The following is a 20958-nucleotide window of genomic DNA, read 5'->3' as shown; positions in this document are numbered from 1 at the left end:
AGAGATTTTGAGTCTTTTTTCTTTTCCTGGTACACAGAGGGGGACACTCTTACAAATGGAGATTTCCTTTATAGATGTAAATGTTTGTTTTTTTACAGAAGGGTAACTTGTACCTAGCATCTCTGCCGTTTCTTTTTTTTTTTTTTAAAGATTTTATTTATTTGACAGAGATAGAGACAGCCAGCGAGAGAGGGAACACAAGCAGGGGGAGTGGGAGAAGAAGAAGCAGGCTCATGGCAGAGGAGTGACGTGGGGCTCGATCCCAGAACGCCGGGATCACGCCCTGAGTTGAAGGCAGACGCTTAACCGCTCTGCCACCCAGGCGCCCCTCCCCTCTGCCGTTTCTTAAACATAACCAGCTCAAAATAATCAATACACCCAAGGGGCGTATTTTGGGATGGTGTGTTTGCTCCCCTTCACGTATAATGCATGTTTCCCACGTGAGCCCCTCACCATGACCGGCTTTGTGTTTATTAAGCCATCTACCACACCTTGTTTGGATTTTGTCTTCCAGTATGGCCCACCTGGAGTCTATCAGCCAGGCCAGATAACAGATCGAACCGTTCTTAATATGTACGGTGGCTTGAGAGTGAACCGAGTGGATGGCTACCTGTTGGATAAATATATGGTGAGGAACCTCCTGTTTCAGTGCTATTTCTAATGTGACTTTCCTGGAACCTGAAATGTGCAGTGAGTCACAGATTCTCTTGTGAGATTGACTGTGAACGAAGTGAACGAATATTAGCACGCATTGCACTGCTGTCAACACGAAACATGCTTAAGTGCGTATGTAAATACACGCGTTGCATTGCTGTTTGCAAGCACTGCATTACTAAAAGACTTTCCAAATGTTAACATCGACTGCTTGTCTTGTTTTGGTTTTAAAAATTCTGTTATAAATGTTATAATTGAGGGGTGTTTTGTTTTTGTGTGGTGTTTTTTTTTGGCAATATTTTTTCTTTTGGGAAGGGATGCCTGGGTCCATGGAGGGTCTGTGGTGCCAGCACTTTGTTTCTTTGTTTTTATTAGCTTGGAAAAGTAGATGAAGAGTTTTACAAAGATAGTGACCTGTTCATAGGAGCCACCATCAACGTGTGGGGAAGGAAAGTGCTTCTTTGTGACTGTGATGAATTTACGAAGAAGTATTACAAGACGAAATATGGAATTGGTAAGTGACACATATGTCCATCAGAAAATAACATTTAAAATGTAAGAATCTTTGTTCCCCACTTAAGATTTTACTTTTGGGTTTGAAAGGCTAGGCTCATAATAGCTACCGTTTATTGAGCATTTGCCCTCCGTCGGGCATTTGTTGGCTTCCTTATTCCTAACAATGATTCCAGGCTCATTATCTCCATTTTAGAGGTGAAGAAACTGAGGCTTAAAAGGGGCTAACTCGTCGAAGGTTATGCAGTGAGTAAAGGGTGAGCTGAGATTTGAACTTGCCCGTCTGATGCCACAGTCTTCGGTTTTCCTTTATGGACAGCCCCCTGCCTTATTGCAGTATGGAGTCAGTGTTTTCTGATCGAGCAACTGAAATGGGAATCTGAATGCTTTTCTTTTCACTGAATTCTTTCTTACTACAATGGCTATAGTGCTTATTTGAGTTCTCTGGGGAATTCTCTTGTGCCAATTTACTCTACCTTTTCTGGTGAAGCCCGGCTACGTTTCCCGCTTTTCTCTTTTCTTGGGTATCAGTTCTGTTCAGATGAGTTCAGTTCAGAATGAAAACGGGTGATTTATTAAGAACGTATGAAGCACAGGTTATTGTAGTAGAACGTGGGAGCTACAGAGTTAAAGAGTTTCTTAGGCTGGAAGGAGAGCAGAAACCTACAGCACGTTGGACAGTGTTATGAGAATCACAGAAGCAGGCGGAGGATTTGATATGAAACCTGAAAAACAAACCCCTCATTTGTGAAACCTGCCAGCCAGCTCTGCCCCCTTCCTGGGCCCTGCTCCAGGTACCTGCTGGCGCTAGGCTAAGTGGGGGTCGCGGGCATTGCTGACCTCCCAGGTGGGGTTTGGCTGGGGTGGGAGTGCTTACTTCTGCACTCCTCTCCAAACCTTGGAGTGTTCATGAAAGCGCACTTCCCTGAAGGATGAGATAGAAGCCAGAAGCAACCACAGCTCTCTAAAAGACAAAGTGCTTTTTCTCTAGAATGAGACGAGTACCTCACGCATCTTGGTGTCCCTTTGTGTAGTATTCCTGGCCTCCTGGAAATCTCTTTTTTTTTTTAAGATTTTATTTATTTATTTAGAGAGAGCTGGGGGGAGGGGCAGAGACCGAGGGAGAGAGAATCTCAAACAGGCTTCATGCTCAGTGCAGAGCCTGACGCAGGACTCAATCCCAAAACCCTGAGATCACGACCTGAGCCGAAACCAAGAGTCAGAAACTTAACCAACTGAGCCACCCAGGCACCCTCCGTCCTGGGAGTCTATATCATGGGAGAAGGCACATAGCACACACAAAAGGTTGGAATAAAAAACACTTTGAATTTCACTGTTCATTAAGGGAACTTGTTCCACTGCATCTGCGTGCCAGATTAGTCAAAATGTGTGGGCCCTATGGGGCCAAATTGGTGGTCTCTCCTAACATTCATCCTCTTTTGTGGACATCGTTGGGCATGCTGGGTTTGGGGACTGTGAACAAGAGGCAGCCAGGAATGTGCGTGTGGCAGCTCTCGTGGAGAAGTTGCTAGTGGCCCATAGGTCTTTGGGAAGGAGAATATGGTTTTTAAGAAATGTCGGTGCCTGTTTAGAATCAATAAGTCTTCAGTGTCGACTTAAAATTAGAAAAAAATATATATATAAAAGATGAATTAACCAAAAACATTGACTCATGTCCTACTGAAAGATTATCTTAACATAAAGGGTGGGGCAAAGTTTCCAAAACATGATATGATCCCTTCAACCCGAGAGCCCAACATTTGGTTGATGTTTTTTCCATCCACTTGATTTGGAGACTATAAAGGTGGCATTTGGGAAAATGAACATGGTGCTGGGGAACATGGTACATTGTTAGTTTCTTAACGTGCTGGCAGGGCCCTTGCAGAGGCAGAGTGAATTCACCGGTGTGCTCTAAATCTAGCTGTCCTCGGCAAATGGATCTGCTTCACACGCCCGACGGTCCATTTCTGTTGAGCCCTAGTGCTTAATTTCTTTCTGCTCACTTCTTTTGTTCACTCTATAGGATTATGTATTATGTAAAAAAAAAAAGTAGTTTGTGCCTTTAAAGCTAATATAACACGCGCATTATGCATTTAAACAGAAAATTATGCAAATGCAAAATTATGATGCATTTTATAGTCACACTGACTTTTTATATTTCTCATAACATATGTTAAAATATCCCATTTAACAGACACTATTATTACACAACATTTCTTGAGTAACAACAGTGTACTTAATGTAAGTAATGACTAGAAATTATCTCCATGATTCAGCGGGGGCGGGGGGTGGGCGGGTTGTGAATCCGTGTTCTCTTATAATCTTTACATTGCCTTTTCTGACTTTTTGGTAAGGCTAAATTAATAAGCTTAATGTTATTTAGGTAGAGTTACTTCTGACATTTTCATTTTGTTTATAATTCATCTGCTTCTCCAAACTCGTAAGACCAAAGTCTTTACATCGTACTTTGGTATCCTTGAAGCTCAGACCCAAACAAAGTCCTGTCCGTAACTGAGGTCACATTTCCTTCCGTGTCAATAATTGTGGTTGGTAGAATGCCTAGTGTCTCCACTCCACAGCCCCACAAGAAGGAGCTGACAAGTGCTAACCACACAACCGGGGACTTCCTAAGAGGAAGCCAAGGGGGAGATTCATAAATGCAGCCTTGGTGCTTTTTCCCAAGAGATACCTGTACCCGGGTGTAAAACCCAATTTCCCTCCTAAAAAGAGAAGATTCTTTTGTGCGTTTAAGGATTCCAAGGAGAAAGCAATTCCGTCGACTTCTTGCACAAAACATTCCAATGTGACTCCCCCACTAGGCAGCTTGGCCATCCCGCCGGCCCTGGCTCACCTGCTGGGGAGCGGCATGTCGCTCCCTCATTATTTCGTGTGGATGAACACGGACTGGCAGATGGAGGCCTGTTGGACTTTCCTGAAGCATAAAGGTTAGAAAAGGCTCCAGGGGCTCCAGCATGTGTTTCTTTCACTGAAGGAAAAGGGACTCGAATGTAACTGCTCTTACCTAGAATTCCCGCCTCGGGTTATTTCTTTGCTATAGGGTTCTCCAGTCTTTGTGGCTGGGACAGCCAAACAAACAAAAGGCCAGCCATTGCCATTGCTCTTGAATATTTACTAGGCTGTACTGGCAATGAAGGATGAGCACAATTCCTAACCCATCTTTAATTTTGCGCTGTTATTGCTGGACTCTCGATCAACGCTGACCTCTCAGCACTGGAAGCAGTGGGACATCCAAGATAGGCGTTTAATGGTCATTCGAGCAAACGAGCCATCCGAGGCTGCAATGACGAAGTAGACTTTGCTTCTGGTTGTACCATGTGGCCTTAATGGATGGAACAGTTTTGCCCCTTTGTCTTCCCCTATGAAGCACAGAGGACTGAGGAATGGGTGATCCCGAAGGATTTTCTAGCTAGAGCTCAAAAAGTATGCGATTCACTAGTGATCTGACCCAGAAATGAACATCCCACCCACATCAGTTGACCTGGGTATTGGGTACAAGCAGAGGGGGATTTGCTTTGATGTTCGTGAAGCTTGAGTGTTAGGGGCTCTTCCTTGGCAGGAGCCCCACTCCAAGGCCCTGCACCTGATTTTTGTCTTAATCATTTGGCTTTCTTTGTATTGAAGAGCTTCTCCCAAATTGTGTCAGCTCCGGGCCTGCCCAAATCTGAGTCCGTATCAGGGTTACTAGAACATACAAGATGAACTTTGAGGTGATTGAAGGGTTTTTCCAGCACTGTTTCCAACTGAGATGCAAATAGTAGATCACTGTGAAGGGTCATTAAGATTCCTTTGAAAAACATGATCACCTTTCTGTAAATTTGTTGGAATCTAGTTAATCGTGGCTAGACATTCAGTATATATGTTTTTACAAGTCGCTTGGAATTAGAGGTGTCCCAGAGTTCAGCAGAGTGCCGTTGAAGAAGATACGTGGGAAGATGCTGTGTACAAAAACGTATCATTTTTCATGTATTCAGGAAGTGGTTTTTAATACCTGAAACATGCGGGATGCTGGGATGTTGGGACACCAAAGACAGGAAACATATTCAAGGGCAAGTCCCAAGCCTTGCGAATGTACACAGTTACCTAGAGAAAGGAGCTCTTGGGTCAGAGTATCCAGAAAGATGTACACAGGACAAAAAGTCAGGCAGGGAGTGGAACAGTTCTCGGCTTTTATACACTAGATGGCACTGTGGGTGCAGAGGAAAGCTCTAAATTGGTTCTTTTGTTACTTAAATCTGTTGCAAAAATTATGTAGTTGAGAAAACAACGCTGTTATAAAACCTATAATTTGGGGGGGAGGTATAGAATGCATCCTTAATTACTTGGTGATTCAGTACGCGTCCTCTTTTGGTTACACTCTTCAGATTAGTAGAGAAAGCTGTCCGTATGGATATGTCCCCTGTTACGAGAAACGGATCATGCCCCAGTTTTCTAATCATCACATAGAGCTTTCCCTGCCAGCCTATGGTCCTTTCCCTGAAATGACAGTGCCAGTCAGTGGCGTGTTGGATTTCACAGTTAGCAATGATAGGGTCTACTGCAGTTCTGCCTAAATTCCAAGATTCGAACTTTCCTCTTTATTACCCAGGTTTTAATTGCCGCAAAAATAGCAATAGGAGAGGCTCGCCAGTCACTTCTGTACTGGCTGCCTGGCGGCTCCCTTTCAGGGAGCCAGTGAGCAATCTTGATGGCATTCTCTTTGCCAGTATGTCTTCCGTGAACAGTTTCTGTTAGGATAGAACAATACTCTTTTGGGGATTATGCTTGAGGGGATTTCACACAAAGGCTAAGAAATAAGGAAGTCTAAGGAAATGTGAAAGTTGCATATGTCTTCAAGTCAGACTTAGAAACAGCCTCAGACCCTTAGCCGTTTGATCCATCAGTTAAAAAAAAAAATCCCTCGATATGAAGAGTTAGGTTGCCTTAGATGACAAATCGAGGCACCTTTTCAATTATAGAGGTGTGCTCTCCAAATCTGTACTCTTGCTTCTGTTGGGTCTTTGACCGTGGAAAAGGAAATCTTCGCTTATACGGAACTGCTTGGAGTCCCGAATGGCATCACCTATGGGCTAGGTCTCGAGCTTGGGAAAGAAGTAGAAATTAGATTCCATGAGTCGTTTTGTTGTGTTTTGCTTTCAGAAAGATCCTGGCGTTTTCTTTGCCCCTTGTGGTAGGACAAACACAAGTAAGTGACTTGGAGCTATCGGTTCCACGGGCTCTTCGCTCTGGAGAGCACACTTGCTTCTCAGAGTTCACACACCCTCACAAATGGGGGCCTGAAAGCTGCCAGGCTGTGACAGATATGTCCCCAGCTCTCTGCCCATCTCTCCTTCCTCACAGACGATAAGTACAGAAAGAACAAATCAATGGTATTTCCACGTAACAACCCCTTTGAGCGAGTAAGCAGGGACTATTTTTGAAAGTTTTGTGTATTTGTTTGTTTTCGGTTTTATTTTTGTGTGTGTGTTTTTTGTGTTTGGGCTTGTTTTGTTTTGTTTTCGCTTTGTCACATTTTAGTACAATTGCAGTCTTTTCTTGGGCAGTCATAAGAGCAACCCAGAGTGGTGGCTGGTGAGAAGTTCTGGTTTTGTTTTGTCACTAGACACCGAAGTGCCATGGCCTGGAGTTGAGTTGGAGGAAAGAGAGAGGCCGGAAAAAGTTCGACCCAGGAGGAGGGGACAGCAGGTGGGGAAGGTAAAGGCAAGAGTCAGGAGTCAGTCCTTTTTGGAAAGGAATTTGAAGAGTGAGTGTTGTCTGAAGACAGGAGGGGGCTAAGCTGCAGGTTAAAACAAGGGAGGCGTGGCAAAAATTTCCCAGTTTGAATTTTCGTATCATTGGAAAAATCAGGGAAGAGCGAAAAATAGTCAGACATGGGGGTGTGATGACAAAAGATAAATGTTTACTTATTCGACATAGGCAGCTTCTTTTTTTTTCTTTCTCTCTCTTGAACCAATAGCGATTATTGAGTGAGTTCTGTGGTTTTTGTAAACATGATTGAAACCTACCCTCACAGGATTTTGCTGTGTTTTGTTTGAAAGAGTTTAAAATAGTCCACAAAGATCTCCATGTCCATCTTGAAAACATAACAAACCTTTCAAAACAGCCACAATCAGGGCAAAAAAAAATATTGATGTTTCGTTTGCCTTTGTTTTGTTATAGAGAACTTCACCTCGATTCCATGCGAGGCTCCACCTCCTCCAAAAATAGAAAGGAAATTTCCACCTTACACCGGCTTTGGTTCTGAAGAGGATTCTCTCCGGTCCTGCATAGGCCTCGTGCTCAAACCTTACCAGAGGAACTTCAAGAAGTTCATGGAAAAAGACAGGTGCTTGAGGGAACCGTGATTTCAGTGTGATCTTTCCCAGATGTTTGTGGGGTTTATACTATAGTCCTCCTGGCGGAACACATGACACTCAGCTTGTGTAATTAAAAGTTCAGGAACATGCCATTGTACCTTTTTAATGAAATTGATTAACATGCAAGTATTAAGGGGTTCTTCACTGAATGGTTATTTCATTTATTTTTGTCCCAGTTTTATTGAGGTATAATTAACATATAGCATTATATAATTTTTTTAAAAGATTTTATTTATTTGTCAGAGAGAGAGAGAGAGAGAGCACGAGCACAAGCAGGGGGAGTGGCAGGCAGAGGGAGAAGCAGGCTCCCTGCTGAGCAAGGAGCCCAGTGCGGACTCGATCCCAGGACTCTGGGATCATGACCTGAGCTGAAGGCAGACACCTAACCATCTGAGCCACCCAGGCGTCCCAACATTATATAATTTTAAGGTGTGCAACATAATGATTGGATATGTATATATTTTGAAAAAACGATCACCACCAGAAGATGGTTCACACCGGTCACCTCCCATAGTTACAGTTTTTTTTCTTTTGTGATGAGAACTTTTAAGATCTGGTCTCTCAGCAACTTTTTAATATACAATAGAGTATTGCTAACTACAGTCACCATGTTGTATATTACATCCCTAGGACTTATTGATCTTATAACTGGAAGTTTGTACCTTTTGACCCTTTCTACCCATTTTCCCCACCCCCTAGCCCCTACCTCTGGCAACTAGCAATCTGATCTGTTTCTGTGAGTTTGGTTTTTTGAGATTCCACACGTAAGTGAGATCATAGAGTATTTGTCTTTCTCTGTCTTATTTCACTTAGCATAATGCCCCCAACGTCCAGCCATGTTGTCGCGAATGGCAGGATTTCCTCCTTTTTTATGGTTGGATAATATTCCATTGCGTATATATACACCACATCTTCTGTATCCATTCATCTGTCGCTGGACACTTAGGTGGCTTCTATGTCTTGGTATCTCTTTGAGACAGTGATTTCATTTCCTCCGGATATATACCCAGAAGTGGAATGGCTGGATCATGTGGTGGTTTTAATTTTTTGAGGAACCTCCATACCCTTGCCCAGAGTGGCTGCCCCAGTTCGCATTCCCACCAACAGTGGGCGAAGGTTCCCTTTTCTCCACTTCCTTACCACTGAATGGTTATGTTCTTTTATTATTTATTATTTATATTTTTTAAAAATATGGAACACTGCACGAATTTGCTTGTCATCCTGATGACACAGGGGCCACGCTAACCTTCTCTGTATTGTTCCAACTTTAGTACAAGTGCTGCTGAAGTGAGCACTGGAGTGATTATTTTAATGTGTCATCTAGAAGCCCCTAAAATTATATTATCCCCAATTTATGTTGCCTTTCCATACATATATCTCCTCAAGGTGGTCCCTAGGCAGTGGTGTAGAGTAGGGGTCAGCAGAATTTTTCTTGAAGAGTCAGATAGTAAATATTTTTGGCTTCGAAGGCCATACGGCTTCTGCTATAACCACCCAGCTCCGTCGTCGCAGCGTGAAAGCAGCTATAGAGCCCGCAAACAACTGTGTGACTATGTTCCTATAAAACTTTGTGTATTTTCACATATCACAAAATAATATTCTCTTGATGTTTTCACCCATTTGAACACGTGGAAACCATTCTTAGCTCACAGCCCGTACAAAACCGGGTGGCTGACTGTATTTCATCTACACACCGTAGTTTGCCTACCCTTGGTCTAGAGGCTTTAGTGACTCTGAAGTATTTTCCAGATTGTTATTTGACAACTAATGTTGTTTTCCTTTGAGAAGTTTAGCTGAGTTTAGTAACTGTAGATTGCTCCCATGGCCGACTATAATTTCAAAAGATGGACTTTCAAAAGTATTCCTAATATATACAAGGAAAAATCTGCCATTCCATCCTGTATTTAGAATGTGGGCACTGCCCATGGCTACTTTTTTACCTCTGCAGGGAGAGCAGGCCTGGAGAAAGAAGTTGGGGGGGAAAGTGGTGGGAAAATGTTGGCAGATGTTTGAATAGGATGTGGGCTAAACATTCAAGTCCTGTGTCAGGGGAGTACTGAGTTAGGAGAACCAGTGGAGAAAAATGATAAAGGGAACAACATGTAGTAAGACCAGGAGAAGGAGATGAAAAAGACAGCATCCTGAAGGTGATATAACATTTAATGGGATCAGATACAGTCGTAGAACATTTTGACATAGAATAATCATTTTGCCGTATTTGTGAAGATGGCGAAAATATATTAAGAATTGTATAGAACGTCTAAAAGGTTGTCTTTGCCATGACGTGATGGCCTTTGCAAACTTCTAAGAAATAAAAGGGGCACCTGGCTGGCTGGTGGAGCATGTGACTCTTGATCTCAGGGTTGTAGGTTTGAGTCCCATGTTGATGGTGTAGAGATGGCGTAAAAATAGAATCTTTAAAAAAAAACCAATCCTTTATTTTGAAGGACTTTAGAGTTCTGTTTTTTTATTTATTTGTTTTTATTTATTTATTTATTTTGCTATAACTTGGTTTTTTAAAAAAATTTTTTTATAATAATATTTTTTATTATATTATGTTAGTCACCAAAAAGTACATCCCTGGTTTTGATGTAAAGTTCGATGATTCATTAATTGCGTATAACACCCAGTGCACCATGCAATACATGCCCTCCTTACTACCCATCACCAGACTATCCCGTTCCCCCACCTCCCTCCCCTCTGAAGCCCTCAGTTTGTTTCTCTAGAGTTCTGTTTTTTTAAGTTTTAGAATTGATGCTACTCAAAGTGTGGTCCCCACTCCGCTTAGAAACACTAATTCTTGTGCTTCATACTAGACCTATTAAGGCAAAAACTCCGGGGCGGGGGGGATGCAGTACCATGTTTTAACCAGCCTTCCAGAGGGTTCTGATGTGCACCGGACTTTGAGAACCACTGCTTTCAATCACATAAGAGGGACACCAGCTCAGACTCCATCCTCCTTATGGATAACAGAGTTTACAGTGAGGTTCCAGGGCAGGATACTTTTCACTAACTGCTGTTTTTTAGGGCAGCCACCCGAAGGAGGCGGGCAAGAAGAATGTCCCTATTGTAAAAGGAGAGGGAATTTTTCTTATAAGTAAACAAGATGAAATGTGATCTAGGGTGTTGCTTCTGGAACCTGGGCGGAAAACAGCTCCTCGTGGATAGTTGCCTTAGTCTCTCTGTCTACACTGCATCAACTTGCCCACAGAGCCCGGACTGTAGACAGCATCCCACGTGTTCTCATCCTGCTGTCGGGGCTGGACAACAGTGGTACGGGCACAAATGTGTCTAATTTTGTTTCTTTCTGTCCACTGCTCACTCGGTGCCAGGAATACACTTCCCTCAAGCTCCTCCCACACAGTGACCTTGTTTCCATAGTAACTGGCACATTCAGCTGGAGACTTACACATGAGGTTGAATAACTCAAGGTTTTAAAACTGTGAGAACCTAGGGAAGACGATCTCACAAAGCAGGCAAAAAACTGTTTCTTCATGCAAACAAACTGTGAATTGAGATGTGCAGTTGTGTGTGACGTATGTTGATTATATGTAGGTTGCTGTTAGAAATTTCCTGGGTGCTAATCATTGTATGAGGTTACTGGTGATCTACTTTGAATCGCTGGAGGAGGAAATAGTTCCAAATTAGAGCATATGAGGTTTTTGATGGAATGAAGGCCTTTATTTTCTGGGTAAAAATTCATTGTGGTGGCCTCTGGGCAGCTTGTAGTCTGACTCGGGAAAGCCAGATTAATATCTTTCTTGTTGCACTGGTGGAATTAGTTACTGTGTTCTCTGTGATCCCACAATACTCTGCTGGTCATACCTCTAGTAGCAGTAGTAGTAGTAATAGTAATGACAATAATATTACTATTAGTAATAAGCAGCTTGTAATTATGGTATGCTAACTACTTTATAATACTTGATCTCATGTATTCCTCAAAACAACCTCATAAAGTAAATAATATTATCACACCCGTTCTTTGCATGAGGGAACCAAGGGTCAGAGATGCTATGCAATTTACCTAAGCTCACACAGCTAATTTTTGGTTGAACTAGGTTTTGAACCTCGAGAAGTCTGATTCCTGGGGTTTACCTTTCTTGCCCCAGAGCCTGTGCTTATCACAGTGTGTGGCAATTACTTGTTTAAGTAATCATGGTGTCCCCCTAGATTATGAGCTCCTTCAGGGCAGGGACTGGCTTTACTGCTTCCCTCAGAGTTAGAATGGCGCTGGCTACATGCTTGGGGCTCATTAAATATTTTGTCCAAGAAGAGAAGGAATGGATAAATAACCAAGTAGAATAGGCTTCATCCTTCTGGTTCTTATGTATGGAAGAGACAGATGACTTCCCACCAGGAAGGCTATCATCCCAGACCTGGGCTATTCATGGCCAGAGAGTATCCAAAAATTCATGGTTTAATCTTAATCTCTGACTTGCTTCAGATGTTGCCTACCTGCTGCCTCCATCAGTCATGCTGTTTTCTCTTAAAAAGTTTTTCTCATCAATAAAAATAGGCCTTCACATCTCTTCCAACCCCAAGAGTATCGCTCTCACTGTTTTTGAGGTTTTCAGTGCGCACGTAGCTCTGAGAGAGCCATCCATTTTCCTGGTCAGCAGCTATTCACAGGGTATCTGCCTGTGTGCCCAGCACTGATCTAGGGACTTGGGATCCATCAGTGAACAAAACAGACACGCAGCCCTACCCTCATAGAACTTAGAGTCTAGCTGGGAGAGGCAGACAGTGCACACTTCAGATAACACGGAAGTGCGTTCTGTAAGTATGGAGAAGGTGTTAAGTACCGTAAGACAAAGTAAAGCAGGTAATAAGTTGCTGTGAGAAGAATAAAGAGGAACAGGTAGGGCGGGGCTGAGGAGCACCCCCAGTTTCATTTTTAAAATAGTGTGGTCTGGATGGGCCTTACTAAGGAGAGGAAATATGTTCTGGGTAGAAGGAACAGTTGGTGTGAGGGCCCTGAGCAAGGAGCGGGCTGACATGGATAAGAAGACGTGAGTCAAGGGCAGAGTAGACAGATTAGAAGAGGTAACGGGATTGGATGCCATAAGGCCTTGCAGACCATCATAAGGATTCTTTTGACTTTGATAAGCGGAGCCATTGAGAAATCATTGAGAGCAGGGGGAGGGACTTAATATGATTTACATATTAAAGGAATCACTCCAGCTGCGGTGTTGAGAGTAGACTACAGAAGGGCAATGGTGGGAATAAGGAGTAGTTCAGAGCCCGCCACAGTAGTCCAAGAGAAAAGGTACGATGGCTCGGATTTAGCGGACCTAGCAGACTCTGGAACTATTTTGAAGGTCGAGCTAATGGGGTTCCCTGACAGATTTGGACATGAAGCCTGAAAGTAGAGAGGCATCAAGGATAACTCCCAAGGTTTTGGCCTAAGCAACTGGAAGGATAGAGTTGCTGTCTACTGAGATGGGAAAGACTGTAGGTAGAACAGATTTGGAGCAAGATTTGGGCACAAGTAAAGTGTGAGATGTCTCTTAGCTATCAGATGGAGATAGTGAGTAGGCATTTGGAAATATATAACATATATCTATATCTATATCTATCTATATCTGGGGTTCGAAAGAGAGGTCTGAGTTAAAGATAGAAGTTTGGAAGTCATTAGCATGTAGATGGTTTTTAAAGACTTGGTACTAGAAGAGATCACCAAGGGAGTGAATATACACTGAGAAGTGGATGAGCAAGTAAGTGATTCCTTGTAGGGTACCATATTCATAAATCAGCAACAGCAATAATCCGTGTATAAGTAGACCTGTGCAATTCAAACCTGTAAGGGTCACCTGTATGTTATGTGTGGTTATGACGAGTAGCTGTAGGTGTGTGTGTCTGAACCTATCCATGGCCCAGAAAGCCAGATGGACCAATATAGGTGGTATAATAGGAAGCAGGGAACATGCTAGTTTTTTGAGTGTGAGGAGTATTGTGATAAAAAGAGAGTTTAGAGAATTTGGATAATTAGCTGATTAGTCAAGGAAGTAGCTGAAGATACTTGCAGTGTTTTTTAAAGTGTGCTCTGGGGGCCACTTCATCAGAACCTCCTTGGGGAGCTTATTAAAGATGCAGGTTTCTGGAGATGCAAGCTAACTACTGAATCCATATCTCTGGGGTAGGACTCTGGATTCTGTGTATTTAACAAGTTCCCCAGGTGACTTTTAAACACAACAAACTCTGTGAACTGCTGCTCTAAAGATGCGTTTGAGTAAATTATATTCCTGACTGACGAGCTCTCCAAAACACAAGACTTAGGTGAGAAGAAAAATGGCATTTTGAACATGAAAAACCCACACTTAACATACACACTTCTAAATGTATGTAAGTTCTAAGAAGCTAAATTTATAGTAGTGTTCATTTGTTAAACCTACTTCAGTCGTTTGAGTGATATTTCCACCATCTGTAAAAGTTAATGGCTCCTTCATGAGATGGGGGTTACCAAATCTGTTTGTTGCTTATAAATCCACTTCTGTACCAGAGAAGATGGCTGACAAGATATAGCTGCCCCCATGCTTTCTGAGGTCTCTCTGAAGCCAGGGAAACTAGGAACTAGGAAGACAGAGTTATGGAGCCCTGGCTGTTTTGCCCCGGGGTTCCCGGAGGCGAGCCCCCACCCCCGCCAAACTACTACTTTCCACCTCACGTGAGGCCTTACGCCGTTGTAGCTGGGAGTCTTAGCGCCATGCTTTTTCAGCCCTGCCTCCTTGGACAGTCAGAGAAAGGGGCAGAAAAAAGCAAATCGGAAGTGGGGGTTTTGTTTTGTTTTGTTGTTGTCGTATTTTCATCTCTGCGACCGCAAGGAAAGAACGAACTTCGGCATAGGAGAATCTGAAAGTGAGGGCCTCCCTGCTTTGAGTTGTGACAGGGAACTGATGAAGTTCATGGTTTATTTTACTCTGCACCTCCTTGAGGTAATGGTTTTGGTTACCAAAGACCTCCCCACGGGTTTAGTATTTTACAAAGGCCACCTTTCACTAGCTGGTTTCCACAGACATGCTTCTGCTGATGGACCATAAATTAATTTCCTCAATGACCAGGCAGTCAACTTGGGGGAACTTTTGATTCTAGAATTTGATCCCTTCTTCAATCTACTGGACTATTCTATTCGTGCATAGAATTCTGAGTGCAAATTTCAATCTACATGGATCTTCTAACAACTTTCTACCAACATTTATTGAGTTCTTATAATGTAAAAAGTATCATACTAGACAATGGTTAATGAGGCACAGTCCTTGCCCTAGAAAAACAGACCTGTAATAGCCACTCACAATATGGGTGCTAAGTGCTGTATTGAATCTAGCATTATTTAATCTCACATTTGAAAGGGAAGAGGTACTTTTTCTCTTGAAGGGAGTTGGAGGGATGCTGGGGAGCTGGGGGAGTGGCTCAGGGAGGAGAGGATGTGGGGCTGGAAGGAAGCAAGGAAATGGGCCTGAGAACGTGGGAGGTGGACATGGGGTCGTGGCTCCAGGCACTGGCAGGACACATCCTCTTGCTGCTCGACCAGTGAAGGCCAGGTGCTGTCCTTCCTGCTGACATGAGTGTTGTGGTCGCTGACCAGCCTCGTGAGTAGGAAACAGCTGTTCAGTGCAGCTGGCTTGAGGAGTGTGTTTATGACATTTGTTTTGGGTACATTTTCCCAGTGGGTTACCTTGGACATCTAAAGAATAAGAGAGATTTTAATAAACTGAGAAAATTCCTCTGCATATAGATCTAAAGCCTTAATAAGAAGGTTGAACTTTTTCAACTTCAGAGAGTGTATGCTACTCTCTTAAAACCACTGCACACACCTGGCAGATGGGGGAGGTGGGGAAAGGGGCGAAGGGGGTCAAAAGGTACAAACTTCCAGTTATAAATAAATAAGTCCTGGGGATGTAATATACATATGGTGTTTACAGTCAACAATACCGTATTGCATATTTCAGAGTTGCAAAGAGAGTAGATCTTAAAAGTTCTCATCACAAGAAACAAAATGTGTAACTATATGGGGTGATGAGGTTGAGTCGACTAATTTCGGTGATCGTAGCAAATCACGTTGTATACCCGAAACTAATGCAATGACGTAAGTCAATTATACCTCCAAAAAAAAAATAGCACACCTTTGGAGGTGGTTGTTTTTTTGCTTTGTTTTGTTTTTACATATGTAATAAGGCTGTAACCCTTATTTCTCTTCCATTTAGCTATGGCAATATAAGCAATACACTCCGGTTTTTTGGAAAACTCTTCACACATAAATGTGCCGACCTGAACAGGATGTTTGTTATTTCGTACTTTCTCAGTGATGACACGATTTCAGTGTTTGAGCCGATAGAGAGGAATTCAGGTAGGAGGCTTAGCTCTTAGAGCAATTTTCTCAGAACAAGTAACTGTCTCTTCATTTTGAAAGTTAGGGCGCATGGTCTGATTTTACAGCCTAGATGACTAAGATAGTGGCTTTCTTTTCTTTTCTTCTTCTTTTTTTTTTTTAACCACCAAAGTTCATTTTACAAAGCTCTCTTACATGGGAACCCAGACATATAAAATGATGAAAGAGGAACAGGAACAGTCTGGTTGGCTCAGGGCTGGGGGACTCTGGATGCCTCCTTTTGGAAGCCATTCCCCTTTCCGCTGTGGCCTCTGAGGTTCCTCTGTGGAATCCAGGGGCTTCAGAATCATGGTCTGTCTACCACCAGTTCCATGCAAAGACAGCAAGACAAAAGGAAATCTCTATTTTTGATAGCACCACTTACAAAATGTTTGCTTAACTCTAAGACAATCCAGATTTTTAAAAATTTGATCTTCAAAGTCTGTCTCCCTCTGGCTTCTCTGTCCGTTGAGGCTCTTGCCAAGGCTGCAGCACCCAGGCCCACAGAATGCGTCCCTGCAGTGTGCTGACGCTATGACATTGTTGAGGCGAGCCATTGATTTTGACTTACCGGATTATGGAACTCTAGGGCTCTGCTCTTTGTCCCAGCACATTTAAAACTTTTATCTGTGCCGAACACACATTTGGGAAGAAGAATCCGTGGTGTGCTGGTGAATTGACTCTCTGAAAAAAAATTAAAAAGCCCTGATCTATAACACTTGCCAGTCGTCATGGGGCAGATACCTCCACCATAGTCCATTTCAAGCAACCAACACTAACAACTGGCTTGCAAAATCCCTAAAACTTTAATAGTCCTCCCTTATGAGCTCCCACTCTGCACACCAATGAATAAGGAATAATTTGTATAACTAAGTCAGGCTGCATAGTGATTTGGATAATGGATCAAATCCTAAAATACGAAATCAAAGAGGAGTAAGTAGGTAGTCATGGTCTTAAAGGTCAAAAAATCAACTCTGGGGGCGCCTACTTGGTAGAGCATGTGACCCTTGATCTCAGGGTCGTGAGTTCAAGCCCCATGTTGGGTGTGGAGCCTACCAAAAAAAAAAAAATCAACTCTGTACATCTGGAGTGGGGAAGATGATGGCCAAACAGATTGCAGCATTCATAAAACAGGCTGATAGACGTCAGTTACAAGCTTCCTATTAATGCTAGGGGCCATGATTACCTACTGTCATCCTTAGAAAAACTTTACAAGGTTAAGTTTTATGTTAGTCTAGATTCTCCAAGGGGCAAACTCCAAGATGCGACTGAATATACAAGAGATTTATTAGGGAAAATGCTAGCAAGGGAAACTGTGGAAGGGGCCAGAAGAGGCCAGGAGAGCTGTTAGACTACAGTGCCTGTCTGACTCCTGGGAAGGACAGCAGGAAGGAAGAAAGGAAAGAAAGTCTTAGATTGCAGGGAGGTTCTAAGCAGGTTTCAGCAAGGCTGACGGGGACCCCGAGGGATAGGTTTCAGAGCATGGCCACGGGGGCCTCTGTCAACTACGTTCCCCTCAATAGGTGATCTGAAAGGCACATTTTCACAGCTCCCTACGAATTTTATTCCCGTTTCACCGGTGAGAATTCAGAGGGGTTCCAAGAGATTAAATAACTTCTCAAGAGCATCCAGCAAGCGACAGAGCCAGGATGGGACTCCAGCTGTGTTTGGCTACAAGGCCCGTATCTTCCCACCACCTCTGGTGTTTGAACGTGGCAGGAGTGTGAGCTCATCTGGCTTCAGGCGGTATTCAGGTGGCTGAAGGTTTTCAGTTCAGGAGCAGTGAGAAGATACTGGAGTTTCATCTTCAGTGCTGCTTGCTGCTTTCCAGCTGAAGGTTTTCAGTTCAGGAGCAGTGAGAAGATACTGGAGTTTCATCTTCAGTGCTGCTTGCTGCTTTCCAGCAGCCGCACAAAACAAAAACAAAAAGCAAAAATAAGCCCAAATAATCCCTAGAAGAGAGCAGATGAAATGGGTCAGAATTCTGGAAAGTAAGAAATAGGTGGCATCGCTAAAAGAAGCAAAGATATTTAGCCTGTAGGGGGGAAAAAAAAGTTATTGGACTCCCGGAGTTATCTTCAAACAGTTAAGTAAGCTCCTTTCCAGAAGCGGGGCGTCCTACACTTAATCCGCGTGTGGGGATAAATACAAGACATCCTCTGGGACAATGAGGTGGAAATAAGCTCAAGTGGGGGAATTTTCTATGTGGTACTGTCCCCACGTTCTCTGAAGCGGGGTATCTTCCTAATATCCCGGTTCTCGGTATGCCGCTGGGCATACAGCAGGTGCTTACTAAGTGTTTATTTAAGTGTTTGGGAAGGGAGTAGAGAGAGGAAAGAAAAGGCTGGGATGCCGTACCTCTTTTTTTCCTTTACACATTCGCCTAGGGAGTCTGTTGTTCACGCACTGCCTCATTCTCGCCTCAGGTCAGAGAAGAAGAGGCGGTGTGAGTTCACAAGCCAAGCTGTACGGTCTGTGTTTGAGCATAAAGGAACCCTAAAGGCAGGTTGTAGGTTCTTTAAAGAATAAAGGCTACTCATTAACTTTTCTCTTTTTCTCTAGGGATTACTGGTGGGAAGTTCTTGAAAAGAATCCGTGTGAAGAAGCCCGGACAAGAGGTCTTTAAAAGTGAACTATCAGAATATATCAAGGCCGAGGAGCTGTATATCGGAGCCAAAGTGAACGTGAATGGCTACCTGTTTCTTTTGGTCAATGCCGACGAGTACACCTTAAACTACATGGAAACGAATTCGGATAAGGTGAGCTGACTGTAACTCTCGACTTGCCCCTCGGCGCTCTGCAGTCTGTGTTTTTCTTTCTCTAGGCCTTTTCTTCTTCCTACCAGTCTTCCATTGTGCATTCACGCACGTGGCCATGAATAATGGATCTGCGCGACTTGGCCACAGGTCCCAGTCTCCTCTGTTTACACGCTGGGTCCTTCACTGCCCAGCGGCACGGATGCCGGGCACAGGCAGGAGGCAGGCCCCAGGTTGAATCAAGTTTCCTGGGTTTTCTGCTGACGCTGACAATGTTTTCATAAAGAGATTCCGCAACTATAGGAAAGGAGGAAAATCTGGTGCCGCACACTGTGCCGTCCCCATTAATTGGCACAGGCCTACACAGAAGGCCAAGAACTGAACAAACAGAAACCCCAAGGGAACCCGATAGTTGCTGGGGTTGCAACTTTCCAGAACAGGAGCTACCTGAGGCCTAAATAAGAATTCAAGGACAAATTGGCAACAGTGAGCTCTGGGAGTTTTTTTTCGTTTGAAACAAGGTGGTAGCTGGGTACTATTGCTAAAAGTATGAGTATGGCCGTGCTGTTCTGTAAAAAATAATGTATTGATGAAATCTTGATTTTAAGTGTGGACTGGTTTGGTGTGCAAACGTGTACTTGAGACACATTGCCTAATATTGAAAAATCTACCCAGAAGCAATTTATTTTATTTATTTTATTTTATTTTTAAAAATTTTATTTACTTGAGAGAGAGCAAGGGAGAAAGAGCACATGAGAGCACAGGGGGTGGGGGGACAGAGGCAGAGGGAGAAGCAGGATCCCTGCTGAGCAGAGAGCCTGACGCAGGGCTTGATCCCAGGACCCAGGGATCATGACCTGAACTGAAGGCAGATGCTTCACTGACTGAGCCACCCAGGTGCCCCTAGAAACAATTTGTTTTAAAAGTCTGCCTGTAAGGGGGCAACTGGGTGGTTCAGTCGGTTGGGCATCAGCCTTTGGCTAGGGTCATGACCCCAGGGTCCTGGGATGAAAGCCTGTGTTGGGAATCCCTACTCAACAGGGAGTCTGCTCCTCCTTCTCCCTCTGCCCCTCCCCCTGTTCATGCTCTCTCTCTCTCTCAAATAAATAAATTTTTAAAAATCGTTAAAAGGAAGTTTGCCAGTAAGTAATAATGTTTATGTGCCAATTATATCTATATCTGTAACTTTTTCTATATGTTTATACACACACAGTACCAATTCTGTCTCATTTATATATAAAATGTTCAGGGGTAAGTTGCTAAGATCAGTCTCTCTGTGTATATCCCATCATCCTTGTCTGTTTGGGTCTTCTGAGCCCCAGGTGCCAAGGCTGAATTAGACAAGCAAGGGACGTACCAGGGGAAACACGAAGGATAAACAAGGAAGGAGCAGGAGCAGGTGGGGAACCTGAGATTCAGGTCTGACCCCTGAGAAAGGAGAGGGAAGGAAGAAGGTTGGGGCGTGAAAGGCCTCAGGACACAGTGCAGCTCTGAGAAAGTGTCGGCCAGGCCGATGGGGAGCCCGAGAGCAAAAGGCTGCCCATAGAAGTGCCATGTCAGGCAGCAGTGGCCCAGCTCTGGTGCCCCTGTTGCACTGTCATCAGGAGGAAAACGGCCTGGGCAGAGTATGGCCGGAAAGTACGGCCGGTGACGGCTGTCAGCACTTCTCTGCGGTCTCTCTGGATGGAAGGCCCACGCAACGCCCTCCAGGGCCGCCACTCTGTTTCTCCATTTGCAGGGTTAGGACATTGGCTTATCATAAAGCTGTGAACTGGTAGGCCTTCCAAAGCACTGAATTCAGGCGAAGAGGCTCAGTAATTGGGCAGTTAGATTTCTGGAGACCACTAGGCTCGGCTGGGAAACATGGCTCCACACTTCCTGGCTGAGAGGGCTTCCACATGTATTTTCCCTGAGCTCCACTTATGTCCTCTTTACCCAGTGACTGAGAGAATTACTATGCAGAGGAGATGCTGTCATGCGTGTGAAGTGCTTCGCTTTGTGTGGCCCATAGCAAGCCCAGTCAGGGTACAATTTACGATAGCTATTGTGAATTGGGACTCAGTTTTCAAACACAGAGTGAACCTATATTTTAACATATGTGTGTGTGTGTGTGTGTGTGTATATACACATACACACATATATGTATTATATGTACATATATACGTATCATGTGTGTATCATATATATGTATTCTATATACATATTGTATATATGTATATTATATATGTGTATATATTAACATACAACTTGAGTGTGTGTGTATGTATATGTGTGTGTGTATATATTTGTAAGATAT

The 20958-nt window shown here is 43.6% G+C and overlaps 1 protein-coding gene and 1 non-coding gene across 5 annotated transcripts in view; one reads left to right on the top strand and one right to left on the bottom strand.

The window, feature by feature from the left end:
• Nucleotides 1-20958, top strand: part of EFHC2 (EF-hand domain containing 2) — a 198254-nt gene that overhangs the window by 87530 nt on the left and 89766 nt on the right. For all 4 annotated transcript variants that reach the window (XM_034648783.1, XM_034648782.1, XM_034648781.1 and 1 more), the window contains exons 6-10: nucleotides 515-628; nucleotides 1030-1168; nucleotides 7345-7510; nucleotides 15743-15885; nucleotides 18469-18665. In XM_034648783.1, the coding sequence (XP_034504674.1) occupies nucleotides 515-628; nucleotides 1030-1168; nucleotides 7345-7510; nucleotides 15743-15885; nucleotides 18469-18665 (759 nt within the window). The remainder of the gene's footprint in view (nucleotides 1-514; nucleotides 629-1029; nucleotides 1169-7344; nucleotides 7511-15742; nucleotides 15886-18468; nucleotides 18666-20958) is intronic.
• Nucleotides 8727-8836, bottom strand: LOC117797616. Its single transcript, XR_004622613.1, has one exon. It is a non-coding gene; the product is annotated as a U6 spliceosomal RNA (small nuclear RNA).

This window comes from Ailuropoda melanoleuca, chromosome X, assembly GCF_002007445.2.
Source record: "Ailuropoda melanoleuca isolate Jingjing chromosome X, ASM200744v2, whole genome shotgun sequence".
Lineage (NCBI taxonomy): Eukaryota > Metazoa > Chordata > Mammalia > Carnivora > Ursidae > Ailuropoda > Ailuropoda melanoleuca.
Note: the sequence above shows the minus strand (reverse complement) of the source record. Positions and strands in the feature narration are given on the sequence as shown.